At 44.2% G+C, this 19,076-nt stretch overlaps 1 protein-coding gene across 4 annotated transcripts; it reads right to left on the bottom strand.

Moving 5' to 3' along the window:
- Positions 1 to 6,291: 6,291 nt before the first annotated feature.
- C21H1orf116 (chromosome 21 C1orf116 homolog) lies at positions 6,292 to 16,015 on the bottom strand. Of its 4 annotated transcripts, none has more exons than XM_074935934.1 (4): positions 15,951 to 16,015; positions 11,147 to 11,298; positions 9,125 to 9,302; positions 6,292 to 8,548 (listed from the first exon to the last, which is right to left on the bottom strand). In XM_074935934.1, the coding sequence occupies exons 2-4, from the start codon at positions 11,237 to 11,239 to the stop codon at positions 7,194 to 7,196; spliced, it is 1,626 nt and encodes a 541-aa protein (XP_074792035.1). In that variant the 5' UTR covers positions 11,240 to 11,298; positions 15,951 to 16,015; the 3' UTR covers positions 6,292 to 7,193. The 4 variants fall into 4 exon arrangements, with proteins under 4 accessions (XP_074792035.1, XP_074792036.1, XP_074792034.1 ...); XM_074935935.1 differs by lacking the exon at positions 15,951 to 16,015 and adding an exon at positions 15,835 to 15,907; XM_074935933.1 differs by lacking the exon at positions 15,951 to 16,015 and adding an exon at positions 15,650 to 15,780.
- Positions 16,016 to 19,076: the final 3,061 nt, after the last annotated feature.

Raw genomic sequence — 19,076 nt, 5'->3', positions numbered from 1 at the left:
ACCTGCACCCATTTACACAAGCTGCGGATCTGACCCAATGGATGAAACCAGAAAGGGCACTAAAAGTAAGACACAGCCCTATAGCGCTTTGCTCCGCCCCTCTGGTGACGCAGCAGCAGATTTGTGGGAGAACACCGATGGGCTCCAGCAGAAAGGTTGTCGATACCTCCCCTGTGGAGTGAAAACACTCGGCTTTTCTCCCACATCCTTCCTCCTAGGGTGTCAGATCCTTTACTATTAATTAGTTCAGCCCTATACCAGGTAACCAGCAAGATATGCACTTTACTGATGGACGTACTAAGGTGCACAGAGGTCCTATGGATAGATGAAGATTACACAGTGCATGAGTGAAAGAGCAGAAACTTTAGGGCAGGAATCCCTGTTCTAACCACTTGATAACACTTACTTACTAAAGGACAAAAGATTCTCACGGCTCTAAGAGGGGCTCAGAAGAGACACACTTCAACCTCCCCTCTTAAATCACTCCGGGCCTAATTCTCCACTGCCTTGCACCATCTCTAGTCATTTGCACCTGTGCAAAGAGGATGTTAAAAAAAAACAAAAAACCCTCCACTCAGAAAGGTGGCATCTTCCCTTCTGCAGAGGTGCAAATGATCGCACAAGGGGCAGGACAATGGAGATTCAGGCCTTGAGTGTTACGCTTCTCCCACTTTGTACTAAAAGAGGCTAACCTGAACTTTTTTCTGGTTAGTCCAGTTCTTCTCCAGACTTCCTCCAGCGCTGCAAAAGTTGTTGAGTGTTGTTTGGGGTTCTGTAAAGGAATTTGTACCCATCCATGACTCGTATTTCATGCATCTTAAAAAGAGTGTTGTTTTTATTAGACATATTTTAACACAGATCCCTAGGCAGCTTTAACCTAAAGGTAATCTGATCTTGTTTATCGAAGCAAAAATGTAGAGTCTGCCAGTATGCCTCAAAGAGCTTTTGTGTCATATAAAACCTTCGCTTGGTTAGCAGCGTGATTTTGAAACACAGGCACCATTCCAAAATGATCTTGGATAAAGGAAACGTCTTTCGGTGCAAAAGATTCAGTCTAATCTAACTCCCCGGGGATATTATGGCATCATCTTTGTCATGCCGTGTTGCGAAGTATCGGTTCAGTTTCCGGATAGAGATCTCACTTCCAAAGTTTACACTATTCTGCTGACCCTTCAGTGCAGAGATGCCCATTTAAACTGCTGTGGATCTGGCCCATGGGATGTAAACTGAAAGGGAACTGAATAAAGTCAAAGCTTGACAGCTTAACACCAACATAAGGGGTGCCACAGCTGCTCCTCTGCACTAACTCTAGCTGTCTGTACCTTCAATGGTGTAAATTAGATCCCAATTCTTATCATGGGTGGGTGGCTGTGCGTGTTTTGTACCCCCAGCCTGGCAGCAGCTGCTACCTCTAGCCTTCAAACAAACCAGGGCAACTTGGGGGCCAGCTCATTTTATAGAGTCACTAGAAACCAAGTGATTTATCCCCACAAGTCGTCCTACCCCCGCTGCGTCTGTGCTTCCAGAGCTGGGACATTGGAACAACAGGCACATATTCTTGCCTGGTCCCACATGGCATTAAGCCCTCGTGTGTAATCAGTACAGAAAAGTGAATTCTTCTCCAGCAGGCAGGGTAGAGCCAAGCCACGCCGCTGATGTTATTTCAGCAGGCAGGAAGGGCTCCCCAGGACCAGTCTGCCCTCTCTACTCTAGTCTGAGCCAGCGTGACTCCAGAACTGAACATGTGGCTTCAGACCAGCATGGCTGGGTACAATCTGTTCCTAGGAGAGGCATGAGGAGGACGGGGGTGGGGTGGGACTGATGTGAACACAGGGTTTAGAAACACAGACCACATCCTCCCTTGATCCCTGCTCAGGATGAGCCCAGAGGCATGTCCCCAAGCCAAGATACCAGGAGGTTGCATTGTGGGTCTCCAATACAAATAACTTGTCACGTGACCCACTTGTAGTAGGAAAATGGAATCCTAGGGCTAAACTCATCCCTGTACTGGTGCAGGGACTGAGAAAGGGATGGGCCAGTACAGTAAGTTAAAGCAGTCATACTCTGTGCCCAGTTGCACAAGTCCCCTGTGGGCCTTGTAACAGCTGGAGAATAGCTGTCCCAGCCCTACCACTTAGAATCCCTGCCTCCCTCCAGTATGCATCTGACACAGGGGGCTTTACAGGGGAAAAGCAGAGCAGGCTCTGCATCTGACACCGAAGACTGCAGCAGGAGGCTCTGTGGCTGCTTTGCAGCCCCTGAGGACCAGCATATCCCAAGGGAACAGCAATTTGGACCCCTAGACTTGCTAGGCCTGGAACGGGCCCATAGTAGGTCTGACTCCTGGATCAAAATTCAGTAGCAGGATTTTCACAGTGGCAAAAGAGCTTTAGGAAAATTCACAAGCTCTTCCAGGAGGATCCAGTGAGTCTGCAGGATATTTCATACTGGGCAAACCAGAAGGGTTTCCAGCTAGGCACTGTTCAGCATAACTCACCTGCTTCATTTCCTCTCAAAGGTGTGTGGGTTTGGGTTAATGCTGACTAGCCCACAACTAACTAAGATAATAGCTTACCTGTAAACAAACTACTGCTTATGAAAACAAACTTTATCAGGCATCTTTCTCTGACATGGTTGGGATTCTTTCCAAGGGGTGGTACTTTTCATTTATTCATATTATTTTGTTTGCTTCCTTTAAAAGCCCTCCACAAAATAGAGCAGAAAAAGAGGTAGGGAGCTGGACCCATTGGTGGGGATTGCAGGAAAAACACTTTTAAAAGAAAGATGGTCCCAACCCAAAATCCTAGCTCCTAATCCCCCCCCAAATTTTGGATTGATTAGAAACCTTGCTCTGAGTATTGTAGCCTGCACCCTTCTTTAGGTTTTTAAAACACCATGGCACAGCTGTTTACCAATATTTAAGCATGTTCCAACCAGCAGTGCATGGTCTAAGTGACTTAAGGCCCTAAGTGTCATTTGTAAAAGTGACAGTGGCTACATACCTTTGAAAAATCTGGGCCTATTTGCATTATATTGACCTTTAAAAGGCATGTCAATGGCTTAATTTCACTGCCAGGGTAGCTGTCTTATCTCTGGCCTGTGACTTTATGTAAATATTGCACAGGTTGACATAGGTAGTGGTAGGCTGTACTATTTTTATCTGTTACGTTTCCTGCTGGGAATAAGGACACTTGATTTATACACCCCACTGAATCTTAAAAATGCAAAAACTTGAGAACAAGACTTCCCTGTGAGCGAACGGTAAACTAACATGCAGAAAGTGGCACTTGTATGCTGCTGGGTGGCGTATCCACAAAATACCACCTTGGCTGATCATTTGGGGCCCACTTCTACTTTTGTCAGAAGACAGGAGACATTTTAACTGATTCCCAGGCCACCAATGGCAGGACGCCCACTGGCCAAATTTTTGCAAATGTGGTCATGGATTGTGAGTGCCCAACTGTGCCCGATTTCCAGAGGTGAAGCCCATAGGACATGCAGCAGCTCATTCCCTTTGAAAATCAGGACCAATGTATTAAAAGAGAAAATGTTCAAAAGGGGCCAGCCAATTTAATTCCTTTTGATGGGCAAAACACACAATGAAATGAGGTGAGAGACTCTTGCTCTCCATATCTTTTTGGTTCTTCTAGTTCAATACTTTTAATAAATTCATTAATTACACTTATAGTCTGAGGCGTAAACTACAAGAAAGTATGAATGGTGGAGTGGAGGTTGGCGATGGAAGGCTAGCTAAAAAAGCAAGTCTGGAGCAAAGCGTGGGTGGCAGAACAAACAGACAGATGAAGTTTTAGGTCTGTAGGGATTGGGGTGGGTGGCAGTGAACAAAAAAGGTTGCAGAGAAAAGCAGAGGAATTTGTGGGAGGAGAGCACCATAGGAGCAAAAATGGCTGCAGCATTCACTGAACAAAGCATCTGTAGGTGGCCAAAAAGACACGGGAAATGATGTGCACATTGAAGACAAGGATGTATCATCTGGTATAGAGGGGCATGTAGGCCTCATTCCAGCCATCTTCTACTCTAGGAACTCTTTAACATTGCATTTCTGGCACTAATAAGGTCATGCATCAGTTACTATGGGAGATGCTATTTCCCCTCCAACGAATGTGGCTGCCTAAGGCTACGGGAAGAGCTGCTCAGGCTTACAAGTGTTCACATTAGAGCAGCAGAAGATCCCAGGAAGCCTAAGGGAATCAATGCGACAGGTACAACTTATGACTTTCAGCTCTGTGAGATGTGCATTAGCTTGAAGAGTAGTCCAATATCTGTTTACCATGCTCTCCCTGCACCCCACTTCTTGGACGGGGGAGAGGGTGGCAAGGGAAAGCCAGAAGTTGAGTAAATTTATTAAATGCCTCTTTTACATTTGGGAGGTGGAGTCTCAAATTCCCATAACCTGAGCAAAGTAACGGAGCCTCACCATAACAGATGTTTTTTATGTAATAAAAGTTGAAATATCCATTGATGGTCTGAGCTTGTAAATCTGAAGCAATTTTTTCATTGCTACTACCACCATTTCTGTTCAGCTCTCTTTTATAGTGAGTTGCAGCATTTTGTACAAGAAGCCAGGCCACAGCAATTCGAGGAGCTTACAATAATAGAGGCAAGGCCTAGGAACATATAGACAGGGGCTAGATACTGCAGGATATCAGAGAACCCTCCAGAGAAAGAGAGCAAACAAACCTAACTCAAGGCTGACAAGGGGAGAAAAATCTTCCCCTGGTGACCTATTTAAAACGTGGAAGAGTCTTCCAAGGACTTGGTTGGCACTAATGAGTTCTATAGAAGTGGAAGGGAATTCCTGGGTCAAAGTCCAGCATGCTGCTATTGCAGGCAGCCTCCTCAGACAGTCCAGGCTGGCACTCTTAAGTAAAAAGGAAGTGTCTAGAGTAGTGTTCAACCCTGAATTGGTAAGGGGGCTGGAGTAGGCAGGCCCCAACCAGCTTTTTAAGGGTCTCACCTCTATGCCACAGGAACTGGCTTTTGCTATTCTAATAACATGGGCTATGCATGACTGCTGTCATGGCTCAGAAATGGTCTAATGTCCTGGTCTCCAGATTAATTAAAAAAAAAAAAAAAGCTTCTGGGCTCCTGGGTGGTTAAAATGGTGATGCACTATATAACCAGAGAATTATAGTTCAGGTGTGTAGAATAAGTGACTGAGTAACTGAAGAATAGCTGGGGGGGGGGGGGGGGGAAGAAAAATCTGTTTGCAGCCCCCTTTTTGTTGAAATTTCACCTCTACTTTCTAGGAGCAGGAAAGTTACAGGAGGTGTGGCATAGCAGCCTACCACTGGCCAGCACCCTCACAGGAGAATGAGGGTTCTGACAGGTCCCTACCTGTGCTCCTGTCAGTACCAAGTCAGTTTGGAGGGGCCGGCGTTACCCTTCTCTCAACTGTGACATTGTGTAACACATGTTTCTCTCTCCAGCACAAAGGTCATCTGAGTGTAACACCAACCCACGGTTCTGATTGTACAAAAGTTTGTGCTGTAGAGTGGAGATTTGAAAGTCCAGAACTGTAGTTGTCCTGCTCACCAGCTCAGGCCTTGCAGGATCTTCTGTAGTGCTGACGTGATCACCCAGAAGCACGAGCAACTCTTCCTCTAGCCTCAGGCAGCTGTTTCCACTGAAGGGAAAATATTGTCTTCCATAGTAACTGATGTAAAACCCATGTGGGACATTGCTGGAAGAATGCTACGTGTCCAATGATTAGTTAGAGTTGACTATGTTGCCCCTAGATACATGCATTATTGCAAGTTTTGCCAAGTCAGGGCAAGGCTTCATTGCTCATGAATAGATCCAATTAACCTATAAAAATTTAAAAAGTGTATTGTATGCAATGAACTTGGAGAGGAAGCCAAGCCCATAGCAGAGAAAGATTTAGTCTTAGTGGTAGCTACTGCATCTCTCTAGTCTAATGTGCTAGAATAACTGACCATAAAGGTCAGTTAAGAAGTTGAATCAAGTTTTGCTCTGGCCACCATCCAACACAACCCTGCTTACTTTAGTGGGTTGCACTTAATCTCACAGCAAGACCAGTAAACGCTGTCATATTATAGAAATGGACGTAAATACCACATTAAAATAGAACCTAAAAAGTTGCCCTACCACTCAAGTGCAGAGGTAACAGTTTCCTTATTGGTTCACTGCTCCAGATTGACAGGACATTTAAGAATAAAACTTGATCTTCCTACCCTCCCAACACTTAACTGTTGAAACATACTGTCTTTTTAAAAGAGGAAATCCACAATATATAGTCATTTGGCCATTTAAAATAGTTTATTACCAAAATAAAAAACCTCTAAGATAAAAGGGGCATAACATAAAAGCACACAAGGCGTCAGCAGTAGTTTGCTCATACAGCTGGATATAATAAACCAGGGTCAGATAAAAGTTCACGAAAGCAAAACAACATCATCAACTTCTACTCATCTGTATTTTCCCCCCTCAGATTGGGCAGCAGTTCTGAATCGGATACCTACACAAGTTTGATTGCCTGAAAGGTGACTGCCAGAGCAGCATCAAGCACACTTACTTCTCACTGCTATCTGGGCTAAAATATCCAGGTCCTGATCACACTAGCAGTTGCACATGCATCGCTCCCATTGGCTTCAGGAGGTACGTGCATGTGCCCAATGAGATGATCAGGTCCCAGAAAGCTTTGAATAATAAAACACACACACATACACACCCCGAGCCAAATCCTGCCATCCTGTCTTTCCCAGATTGGCTACCTCCGCACCCCGCCCCCCCTCAAACCACATGCCAGGAGTTCATGGTTTCCAAACAGTGAACATTTAGGGGAGCAAATGCAATAAAACATTTAAGGGAATGTTCCCATCCATATACTTATTCCCATTACATATAAATAATTATACACACTATATACACGTGATGTCTATTTAGCATGAAGCTTTGAATAATTAATGGCAGTATTAATTCAGGCCAGTCCTCCTGAGGCCCTGGAGGGGTAGAAATCCAACTGTGAAGATGCTCATTTTCATGCTGCCAGTTCAGAGTGTGCAGAATTAATCTGTGTGCCTAGAACCCTGTTACGAGGCTTTGCTGCGTTCACCCAAACAGTTTGTCCCACTTTGCTTAAGAGGAACGACAGAAGTTCCTGTATTCATAGCATAAAAACATAGGTGAATTTGCACAAAGTGTTGGATTGTTTATTCCTTCAGTAGGCCAAGTTTTTTCAGAGCCTCCCGCCGGTTTTCATCTGTTGCTCCTTTAGGGGTGATTTTTACACTGACACAAGTAGGCCGGGGAAACTTCAGCAACGGGTAAGATTTGCGCTTGTCACCTTTCCCCAGCTCCTTATCATCAGTTTTGGATGCTTTGAATTCAATAAAGTCTTCCTTTGTGCCAAGGGAAGCTGGGCGTGTTCGGTTATTCCTGAGAACACTGAGAGCCATCATCTTAGAGACTGATGTTTTGCCAAGCGAGCTGCTGTCCACGTTCTGGTCCTCCCTGCTCCGACCTATGCCTGAACGCTCCAAGGAGTTGGATTTGATTGTCTGGCTCAAGCCAGGAGCCACACGCTCTGCTGGATTTAAACCTGGAGCATGATCAGGTTTCTCATTCATAGGAGCACCAGTTCCATCATCACCGTTTAAGTTATCCCTACTACCAGCCCTAGGAATGAGGACAGGGTTTGGTTTGGGAGCAGTAGGAGGTCTGACAACATGGACTTTAGATTCCCTTCCTTTATCATGTAGGAGTCCCAACTTCTCCAATGCCTCCCACCTGGCTCTTTCCTGCTTTTCCACAGAAGAGTCACTGGTGCTAGATTTGTACTTGGGTGAAGATGGAGAAGGCCCTTTTCTATTGTGATTGGGGTCTAAGAGTGGTGCTGGTCTGATTTTGCTAGGTTTAAGGATAATATTTGGTGGCAGTTTTCTTGGCTTTGGGGCTGTGGGAGGCCCTGGCTTGATGTTTGAATCCAGAGAAGCTTCTTTTGAGGGTAATTTCTCTTGGTTGCCTTGAGGATCAGTGGCTCTCTCTCGTCCCTTCTCACAATGTTTCTTCTCCTCTTTCAGAGGCAGCCTTGCATTCTCCGGAGCAGAAGGCTGTGGTGCAACTTCAGCCTCGTTCCCCGTTGCTGCCTCAGGTAGTAGTTTGTCTTCACTGCCATTAGCAGATCCCTTGCTTGGGGGATCCTGGAAGGGTTCAGGGGGGTGGATAAGTACAGACTCCAAGTCTGATGGCTTCATCTGAGTACTCACTCTGGGCTGGTGATTTGACTTGTCCTCAATCCCCCTTTCCTTGGGCATCTTCCACGAAGACTTCCCTGTCTCTTGAGCTGTTGGAGTTGGACCGTCAGTGAGGTCAGTTGCTTTGCTGACAGAAACCTTGGTGGTGGTTTGTGCGCTTGCTGCGTTGACACTCCTTGGAAGGCTGCGGTAGCCTGAGCTTGTAACCACCCCTGGAGCAGAACTTGAGAGAAGCGATCCATGCTTATCACCCTTTTGTTCTACTTTATGTAGCTGACCAAAGCTTTCAGTGAGAGACCCACTGTCCAAATCTAGACAAAAAGATAAGCGTTAGGTATGCACCTACATGCAGAGCATCGCATCAAGACCACCCAGTAGTTACATACAGAGCTAACCTTTTTAATGGGGCTGCCAATGAACAGAGCCAAGATACCCAACCTCAAAAAATGTACGAGGGGGATCTTAGCACTGGGGAGGTGAATATATTTTCTTATTGCAAAGATATTAAGTTTGCAGTTAGTGACATACAGATTGCCTGATGAGTCCTAGAGATTGACATTTAATATTTTCTAGTGTAAACAGCATATAGATATTTGGTCCTACACTTTTGCAGACTAGCTATTTACCTTTACCAGGACAACCACCAGGCTCTTCTCCAAGGGTAATCTACACTAGGTGCATTGGAGACAGACAAACTTTAGTCCCTTCTCCCTACCCCAGCACAGATTTTTCTAGTCAGTTGTGCACTACCAGGTGTTTACTGTACGAGGGAAGCTGGGACAACATTCTGTCACCTCTACTAACATTTCCTGTGTCACAGGGCTTTCAGTCCTGGTCACAGAAGGCCCTGAGTTCTCTGGGGTTCAGAATGCAAGTTTTAACCTTACTTTTTGGAACAAAGTCTCTCTTTGGCCATGTTCTGGGGAGCTCAGAACGTTCAGCATAATCAGTCTCATCAGCAGAAACCCCACTGTCTGCTTCCGTCTCCAGAGAATCAATAGTTTCTTCTAGGAACATCAAACATTCCTTTTCCTCGATAGATAAATAGTCATAGCTGTTATCACTCTAAAAGAAAAAAAACAAAACCACCAATGGGGAAATTAGGCATAATGCGGTTTACAATCGAATTTATAGTTTAAATGAAGCCAAGGACAGCTCTCTCCTGCAGGATCTAACTGTTGAATACCCAGAAACTGCCACTCTGCCAAGTGACAACAACTTAGCCACACTACCAGAAGCACTACTTAAGGGCAACCTCATTTATGAGTATAATCAAACAGCCTCTGAGGATCTACCATTCCTGATCAAGCAACTAGAATCCTGCCCCCAGCAGCAGCCACTAACTTTCCTTTGAAGCATCAGTAATCCCGTAACACATTTGTCTGGCTAGTTGTACTGTAGACAGGCCACATTTGTATGGATCAGCCATATTGAGTTTTGGAAATGTGGCTAAGCATCCAGAAATTCAGAGGTCTCAGGAGTATGATGGCTGCTCTCCATGCTCTGTAACCCCCCGTCTTTTAAAGAAGCACTGTAGGATCCGTCTCAATTATCACTGGACCGTAAGCAACTCTTCTGCTGTGTCACATCATCATTAGTTTCAGGGCCAATGGAAGATGTTATTCAACTCTGCAAGGCAGCTTTAGATGCCTATAAAACTGAAGGCATGGAAGGGAAAACATGTATTAACCATGACACACAAACCTCCACCTCGGGGGGGGGGGGAGGGGGGGACGACTCCCTTATTTTGGAAAAAAGCATCAAGCTGGATCTGGTATCATACAGCAACTAGTCTGCCCATCCCTCTTAGTTATACACAGGTCTATTTCTGGTGTGCAATAGCACGGAGGGCCTGTTCTGTACAGAACTGTAGTGAGTTCATTGCAATATGCTCCAAGTCAGAGAGGAGTAATTAGTCTCCCTAATCCTGAAATGTGTTTGATGCAAACTAGCACTAATGGATGGGTGTAAATGCATGATTCTCACCATTTAATGGGCCAAATCAATCACTGGTTTCATTACTGACTCACTTGGAATTAAATCTGAGTGGAGTGTGGTTTAATACATATCTCCTTTAGATTAACTTGGAGTCAACTTTGTTATAGTTAGTCACACTTTGGTCCCGCTCAGGAGATCTAGCCAGCTAGACTCCTTCTACGTACTGAGTGGAGTGCATGGACCCGGCCCCCCGACACAACCCAGGCTGGATTCAGGGCTCTAGCAATTCAGAAGAGGCAAAATGATAGTCCCCACTGGCCAAGCCATTCTGAGCTACACAAAGTTGAGCACATCGGCAAACACAGTCCAAGCCAACCTGCGCATCAGTTGGGAGCAGGTGATCAGCTTCTTTTGTAAACTTAAGTTTGCCACTGCATGGGTCTCTCACAACACTCTTCCATTGTACTACCGGCTGGGAGCTCCATAATGTATAGCTCTTAAGCAATGCCATCGCAGTTCAACTGCCCAGGGTGCTTGACTGAGAGCAGCAGTGTTAGATTGCTTTGGAGCCAGAGAAGGAGTTTGGCATCACAATTCAGCTGTACTGATTCATGCCTGTGGTGATGAGTCTTTTATAGGACTGGGCTTCACTCTCTTTGCTCAGGCTTAGTGATCGCCTGTGTTTGTGCTGCACCATGGTTTGATTGCTGGAATATACCAGAGGAAGAGAATCAATGAAAAAAACTGCAAACTCTTTGGGGCAGGAACCATCCTTTTGTTCCATGTTTATACAGTAAGTAATACAATGGGGTCTTGATCCATGACAGGGGCTTCTTTATCCTACCCCAGTACAAATATGTATTTAAAAAAAAAATAGCACTTTCTGCCTACCTAGAATCCTTCCTTCAGAACTTACAGGGCCACCAGCTGCTAGCCCTGGAAAATAAAGGTTACTTAAAATGTTTACTTACAAATTCAGAGTGGCTTGAGATAGTGCTGACCATGCTGTCACAACTGCCAGAACCTTGACCAGCTGTCCCTAGCCACAAATCCTCTTTCGGCATATCACAAATCACGGCGGCAAGAACTTCCAGGAGCAGGTGTAGAGTAGTTCCAACTCAAGCTGCAGAAAGAGCATGATGTGCTCAGTATTGCATTAGTTATGCTTGGAACTCACTCGCACCAAAATCAGACACATCAGTTATATTTGCATTCAACTCTAGGGAAGCAATGAGGACTTCAGATTTGTTTAAAGTGGCCATCCTTTTGTTCTGAAGAACTGTTCACAAGTTAGTGACTTTTTTTAAAAATCATCTCGAAGACTCCAGGGCTCAATAGACCTGTAATAGGGTAAATGCCACTGATTCAAATTGAGCCCATTTTGGTAGTGATCACAAGCTGTCGCTATTCACTGACAGTCTAGGGGGTCTCTGCAGCATGGGTAAGGTAGTGATTAATGGGCAACGGAAAAGAAAGCCAAAGAGCAAAAGCAATGCAATGGTTAGTTCTCAGCTCAGCTAGGCTCAGTCCACATGCTAGGATGGGATGAAGCAATTTCTGAAATTGTGCTGACCACTTTGTCCTCGTCTCCACTTGCTGTTTTAAACAATTTTTAGTGCTGGTTCAACTGCATCCATTGGCAGAAGAGGGTAAAATTCGTAGCATAGACAAGACTGAAAAAACATAGCCAAGGTATTTTGGAGAGTTTAACAGGTGGGGCTAAATCTTACCAGCCTGCTAACTAAACTGGTTAGCATATTTCTTTACCATAAGCTTCCTCTTTGCAAGGTGCTAGTTTTTTTCCACCCCACACCTAAATGATGCAAGTTTGTCAGCTGCCACAGGGAGAAGTGCTTGTTTACCTAAGTCATGAGTTTAGGTGGGTGTGTTCATGGCATAGCCTGTGTGAAGAAGAGCACCTCAGAGGTTCCTTGTTCTCTCTGGAGAAAGACATATCAGTAACGCTAAGAGGAAAGGGTCTTGCTTTAGACAGCCCTAGGTTTGCTAAGGGTCTCCATGAAACTGGATTCAGAGGCCCAGATAAACTGTAGTAACTCATTTAATGGGACTGTGGGTGTACTGGGAGCTTTGATTTAAAATATATATTATGGAAGTTGAAATTCAGAGACACATACAGATGTATTTTTCCTTGGATCAGTGAAATTCTAGTTACGTACAAAACATTGAATTCTTCTTTCATCCTAGGATTTAAAGCACTATGCAGAGCGGGAGTGAATTATCCCCATTTTCCACATAAACAATCAGAAGCTAAACAACTTGCCAAAGTCCCACAGCAGGGCAGTAGCAGAGCTGAGAATGGAGCACTGGCTTCTCTCCCTACTCTAGCCACTAGACCATGCTGCCTTGTGACCACACTCTCACAAGCTCAATAATTAAATCTGTGACCAGCCCTGCATCATAAAATTGCCAACCCCACCCTCTACACATTCTAAAAGTCATCCAGCCGCTGATCAATATCGTTCCCTCCCATCATGGGCAACTGGTATTTAGACTAAGATCAGATCTCTGACCCACATTTGTTAGGACCATTACAGTCAATGTGGTGCAAATATTACCTATTTTGTGAATTATTGTATGACAAGCCCTCTAAGTCCAACGTGTCAAAACGACCACTGCAGAGACAATGTCACGAGTAAAAGAAATAGCTAGGAAATTGTAACTGATGAATGCACAGCCCATATGCAATGGCTGCTTTTCTAGAGGTCACTTCTTCCCCCGATATACCAGCAGGTATTTGAATGTTTCTAGGCTAATATGTTTAAGATAGAGGCTAAACTCAAGTGTATTATCTGTAATTAGCTCCCAAGAGACTTCCAGCTCCTTATACCTGATGGCAAGCTCAGACGAGAGGGTTGTTTTAAACATGTTGCTTTTAGAGAAGTTTGTATGTACAGTATCCAGTGACAACGCTTTATGGAGGCAGAGAAAGCGCCAAGTATTTCAGCAAATGTGAAGATATGAAATGGAGGTCAAATGTTGACCAAGAATGAGATGGCCTTTTATAGGCTTAACGCTAGAATGTGCTGCTAAGGATTTAGCGTGTGCGATTAACTCAGGTTAACAAAGGCTAAAAGTTAGCTTAAAAAAGTGTAGTTATTTATAGCCATAAAATCTGAGATATGAAATATTAACATGGTGAAACACAGCTCAGTGATATTGCATATTTAAAAAAAAAGAGAGTGATACATATTTTCCAGATGCATGCTGCCTATTCATCAAAGAGGGGAGAAGGGCTAGGCCACAAATACTTAATCCACTAAAAATACAGCCAGTATTACCCATCAGAAGGGAAGGCAAAGCAATTCTTTGTAGTGTAACCTGGTGGGGCTTTCAGCTGTGTGGCAGCTGGCTTTTTTTTATTATTATTAAATAAACAGCATCACGAAGCCGCATGTAGTAATACAGGATTAGTCAGACAGACTTTTTTTAAAATCTTTCCTGAATAAAGATAGAGAATAAATTCCAATACACACCACAGGAGATACGATCCCTCAATGCATACAGCAGTCTTAATTTAAATGTTCGATAAAGTATTACTTTAAATAAACCTCCACCGTTTGGTCTAGGAAAGCAGGTAGGGGTTTTTTTTTTTTTTTTGTTTAAACAACACAGCCAGCTGTCCAACAGTTTGGCAATATGAGGAGCAGGTTGAGTGTAAGGGACCTTAGGACATCATGGGATCTATGACTTAGTAATGCTAACAATGCAAGAAGCCACATGCGAACATTAATTTGAATGAGACTCACAAGTTTCCTTCAGTGGTACTTGTAAGCTCTTCATTAGTTCCCCACCCATAAATATTTAGGATTGAATTGGTGTTTGTCGGAAGTCAGTCTTACACTGACTTGCGTGATGGCTGAAACCTGAAGTGGCTAGTTCAAGCTAGCGTCCTGTTTACAAGCGTTTGTCATCCACACAACAGAAACAATGCCCTGTGACCAGTTACACATCACAAACAACAAAATACAGGCTCTCCAAATTTGAGCACAAGAGCTTTAGGCTCAAAATGAAGAGGTGCAAGACACACTGTTTGTGAAGCGACCTAAATTCATCTAATTATTAGGAACAAAAAGTTCACCTGGATCTGTATCACAGCCACAAGTGTGGCATTTACAAAAATATACAACTAACCAGCATACAGAGTTGCATGATTACTACACAAGGTCTCATTTGTTCTTTAGGGCAAAGCTGGGGAAGAAAAGCATTCTAGACTACCAAGACATACACACATGCTTATGGGGCAGATCAAAGGTACCAAAAATGGAAAGATAACAATAATTTGAGTTTACCTTCTTGTTTCCGCCCCCCCCCCCCCATGATCTTCCATCATGAACTTCAACCCACTATAGCTGGTCAAAAAGTGACAAGAAAAATTGAGTGAGGTTTTTCCCCTTTTGCAAGGTTCAAAATAGTTATCAAAAACTTTCCCATCTACCAAAAAAAAAAAAAAAAAAAGTGCCAGCAAACTACATTTCAGTGACCATTTTGATTTTTAAAAACTACAAGGAACGAAAGTTCAACAATGCCCAGCTTTTCTACTTCTTTTTTGTTTGAGGAAAAAGCCATTTTTCCAACAAGCATCAAGTTTAACAAAAAAAAAAAAAAAAACACCACACACCCAAAAACAAACAAATGCTGGTAGCTGGATTGCTACAACTGCCCTTCGAAGCTTTGACCCTCAGTCAGCAATGGGCTAGGCAACATTAATTCTGTATGTCAAGGCAGCTTTTAATGCAACTACTAACACAAGTATTAGTGACACAGCTATTTGAGCAACACATTCATGAAGCTGTTTTTGGCTAGGGCAGAGCAAATACACAAAACATGCACTTTGCACACAGGTGCAAAGGACACGAGCCTGTTCAACAGACCACTTCCTCAGGTACAAAAAAGCATAACTAAAATTCTTGGCAGCTAAAGTTGCAACTCCTTTAGTTCTACAACAGGATCAGAGGTATCAAGGCTCAAGCTAAAAGGAGATGAGAGCTACTGTCATACCAATTTCCCTTGGTTACATAAATAGATCTAATTGATAAAAGCTTTTCTTGTTAGCTTCTAACTAGCATGGGAAACTGTATTAAGAACACCAAGTGCTTCTAAATTAGAAGAAATTAAAGACTTCCCCCCCCCCACACACACACACACCCCACCACTACTGATCATAAAACCATTTTAATTTTTAGGGTCTAGAAGCTAAAGATCCAGAGTAAAATCCTGACTTCATTAGAGTCAATGGGATTTACATTTCACCCTTGTGAGTTTTATCTCCCATTCTCTCCAGCCTTCTCCCTAGAGACTATGCAAAATAAACTATTACTTGTCACTCATTAGAAGCTTTTAACTTCTGTCACCAAGCTGGTTGCAGAGGAACCTTTTCGAGCACTAATAAGGAAGCAGTGAGGAATCTAGAAAGCTTTACAGATACCAGAAATTGTACCCCCAAGGGATTTCACCTGGTCGGCAGCCCCTGCAGAGCAGGCAGATTGCAGCAGTAGATAGTGAAATGGCAGGGAGGAAATCTGAGTTAGACTCCAAAACTCTTTCCCAAACCTCTTTTTCCACCTAGCTCCTCCCCAACTGTCCTAGAAACTCTCCACTTTATGTTAAACAAATACAGCTCAGTCAGATATTAACTCACCTTAACTAGAGGAGAGAGAGAGAAGGATCAAAAGTCTCTGTTTCTCTAAGCAAGGAACTAAAACCCCAAACAGACCCCTCCTGTTCTGTTCAGCTTATGACCTATCACTGACTTACCTGGACAGGTATGCCTCACCCACCTTACTGTTGACTGCCACCCAATCACAAACTCTCCTCCCAACTTCTCACTCCAGCTGTTCTCAAAAATAAGGAGGGAGGGAGGGGCTTGACATTGGGGTGGGACGAAAGATTTCTTTGCTAATCAAGACTCTCCGCTTCTTGCCGTGACAGCCAATGAGATCAGAGGGTGGAGTACACATTGTGGCAGCTGGAGAGGGGCTAAGCGTGCAGCAAAAAGGGCTCTTATAGTCAGCTGAGGGAAGGGGGGAGGAAAGAGACAGGTGAACAAATGTAAGTTAAACTAATTTCTCAACTGTCATGAAAAGCTTCTTTGCTGCTCCTAAATTGGGCCATTTTCTCTCCCTTTTCCTTTGTCGATAGCTTAGTGCAACTGAGGTGTGCAGACTGGCTAATTCAGGATGCTTTAGTCCTCTGTCCACAGAACAGGTACAGGTGGGGCAAGCTCCCCATCTCCCTATGCTAACAAAATGCCTCTTGCTTGGACCTAAGGAGGTCAGTTGCAGGCTGACTCAATCCTTTCAGAATGCTGATACTTTGCATGCCTAGAGCAACTTTCATCTGAGGGAAAGCGCTTTATGATCCTTCTCTAATTATGCCTGTGAGAAAGGTACTACCACGACTCTTTTATAGCTGGAGAAACTGAGGCAAAGTGACTCCATGGTAGAGCTAGGAAAAGAACTCTGAAGTCCTGATTCCTTGTCTTTTGCCCCACAGCCCCGGTCAATAGACCCATTGCCTTCCAACGTTTGCTGAGACCGACCAGGTATGCCAGATGCTATGGTGTTTCTTATTGTAAGATCACCTGTCCTCCCTCAACTAGACTGAGACAACCAAGCCACTTCTTACAGGTCACTGAGCAGCCCTTTCATTTCTGCTGCCCTCAATCCCTTTAACTTCCTGCTTCTGTCTTAAACATTTTAAATAGGTCTCACAGGAGACACCTTAACCTGGCATCGTGTTTTTCTGCATAGTTAGTGACGTTTGGAGGCGTCAAACTCGTAGCCTTGACCAAAATGCATGTGTACATAATAATTAGCTCTCTTGTGAGGTGTTTAGTGGTGTGTGGCAGTGAATATATTAGTTCTCAGCAAGTTTATTCTCTTAGGTGGTTAAGTAGCTTAGCTTTTACATTCAGTGCAGAAGAGCTTTAATAGGATGATTTTTTTTTCTCAGCTATAAAAGTGTGGATTGCTAGTGAAACAAGCTTGTCTCTATGTATCACTAAAGGCTTCCCAGACTGGACCACCCCTAGAGATATCCTAATCATCTGCACCTCCATTAACCGTCTTTGTAGCAAACCTAGCACCCACAGCAATGAGTTAATGCAATATGTGTTCCTGCTTCCTGACTGTTTTGTGAACCTCGACAGTAATCAAGCAGGGGAAACTTTCCCTCAGCCATATAAGCAACTGATTGCTCTTAGACAAGAGCACCTTCCTCTCAAACTGCTGTAACAGCTGCTGCTGGAGTCAAGCAACTCAGGTTGGTAATGCCACTGAAATCAGTGACTTTAATTTGACCTTGTGTATTGACCCTGCTGTGTGCCTTCAACTCCCAGTGACTGCAGCAGGAACAGGATTAGAGCCCGAGGGTCTGATTCTGCCAACTCTTGCTCATGTGAGTAGCCCTGACCTCAGTGGTGTCATTGCTGTGAGTAACAACTACTCACGTGCATAAGGGCTTGCAGACTCAGTGCAAACCATTCATTGACAAAAATCCCCTGAGTGTAACTTGCAACAACTACATCAAAGGGGACCTTGGCCCAGTGGGAATTCCTGGGTTAGCCTTGGCACAGTGCATACTGAGAGTCGCTGTGTTGTGTTTTGCAGGAGAGGAAGCAGAGTAAGTGTGTGAGCGCACGCACCTCCCATCATGATTCTGCCGTTTGCATTAGCACTTTCTACATACTGCAAAAGGCAAAAAAACCCTATTTACAAATGCCATTAAAGCACTCTTGCAGCAATCACAGATGGTGATGAGCACAGAAATATTTTCCTAACCATTAACTGAATTCAGTGAAACATTAATGCAGCAGCCTTGGATGGGAGGAAACTAGATTTTTAACATGCTGGAGACCAGGAAAGTGCACAATAAACTGTATGCTGGAATTACCCATTTTACAAGGGGTGGAAATCCTGCTTGCACCTGTGAATAGATCCCAGAACACTTCTTGGAAAGATAACAAAGCTATTTATGAGGGTTCCACCACTAAAGATACTGCAAGAATTCTGTAAGTGAGGAAGGGGAGCGGTTTCTATATGGCCGGCTGATTTAACATAATTAACTTAGCTCCTCCATTAGCATAAGTTTTAAATTTAAGCTCATTGGATCTATTCCTTTTTTACACAATGGCTTGTGTTTGGTTTGCCCCCATGGAGCTGAATTACCAACCCTCCTCACCGTGTGGGGCTGGTCAGCAGGAATTCAGTGCATGGAACATTGTCAGGTTCACACCCTCTTCTTCTCAAAACTAGGGGTTCATCTCTGTCTCATTGCAGCCTCTCCAGTGGGAGGTTTGAATGTTGAGCCATGGGTCCTGTGCAAAGCTCAATCCTCCTGGCTCCCCCCCGCCCATGATACTTTCTCTGCATCCCAGGGTTTCACTCCCTCTCCTGCCCAAACACCTTCCACTTCTCATTCAAAGCCACTTGTCATCTGAAGTGATAAGGCATCTTCTTTGGTAGCATCTCCCCCCCCATGAACAAGCATGTCACCTCTGCAGTCTGTCTCCATTAGGCAAAGAGAGAGTCCAAACATTATTTTCAGACTGAGGTATCCCTTGAATCATTCAGCTGGCTCTATGCTGTGCAGTAGGAGCTGTTAAAAGAATAAGAAATGATTTGTCCCTTTCTGCTTCCCTGATTTTAGCATCTGCGGCTACTATTAAAGTTACACCCCTTCTGGTGGGCGAGCAATGTGGGGCTCATTTGTAACGCTCCACTCACCAAGACAGCTCATATCTGCTCAAGGAGGTTTGCCACATCCAGCCACCAAAAAAATCCAAGCATAACCCCAGCAGCAAACTCCCATCACTCAAATCCACTGGCTGACAGGCTCACTCAGGAATACGAGCTTCAGTTATCAAATAAAGGAGCTGCTCTT

Source organism: Natator depressus, chromosome 21 (genome assembly GCF_965152275.1).
Source record: "Natator depressus isolate rNatDep1 chromosome 21, rNatDep2.hap1, whole genome shotgun sequence".
NCBI lineage: Eukaryota > Metazoa > Chordata > Testudines > Cheloniidae > Natator > Natator depressus.
Note: the sequence above shows the minus strand (reverse complement) of the source record. Positions and strands in the feature narration are given on the sequence as shown.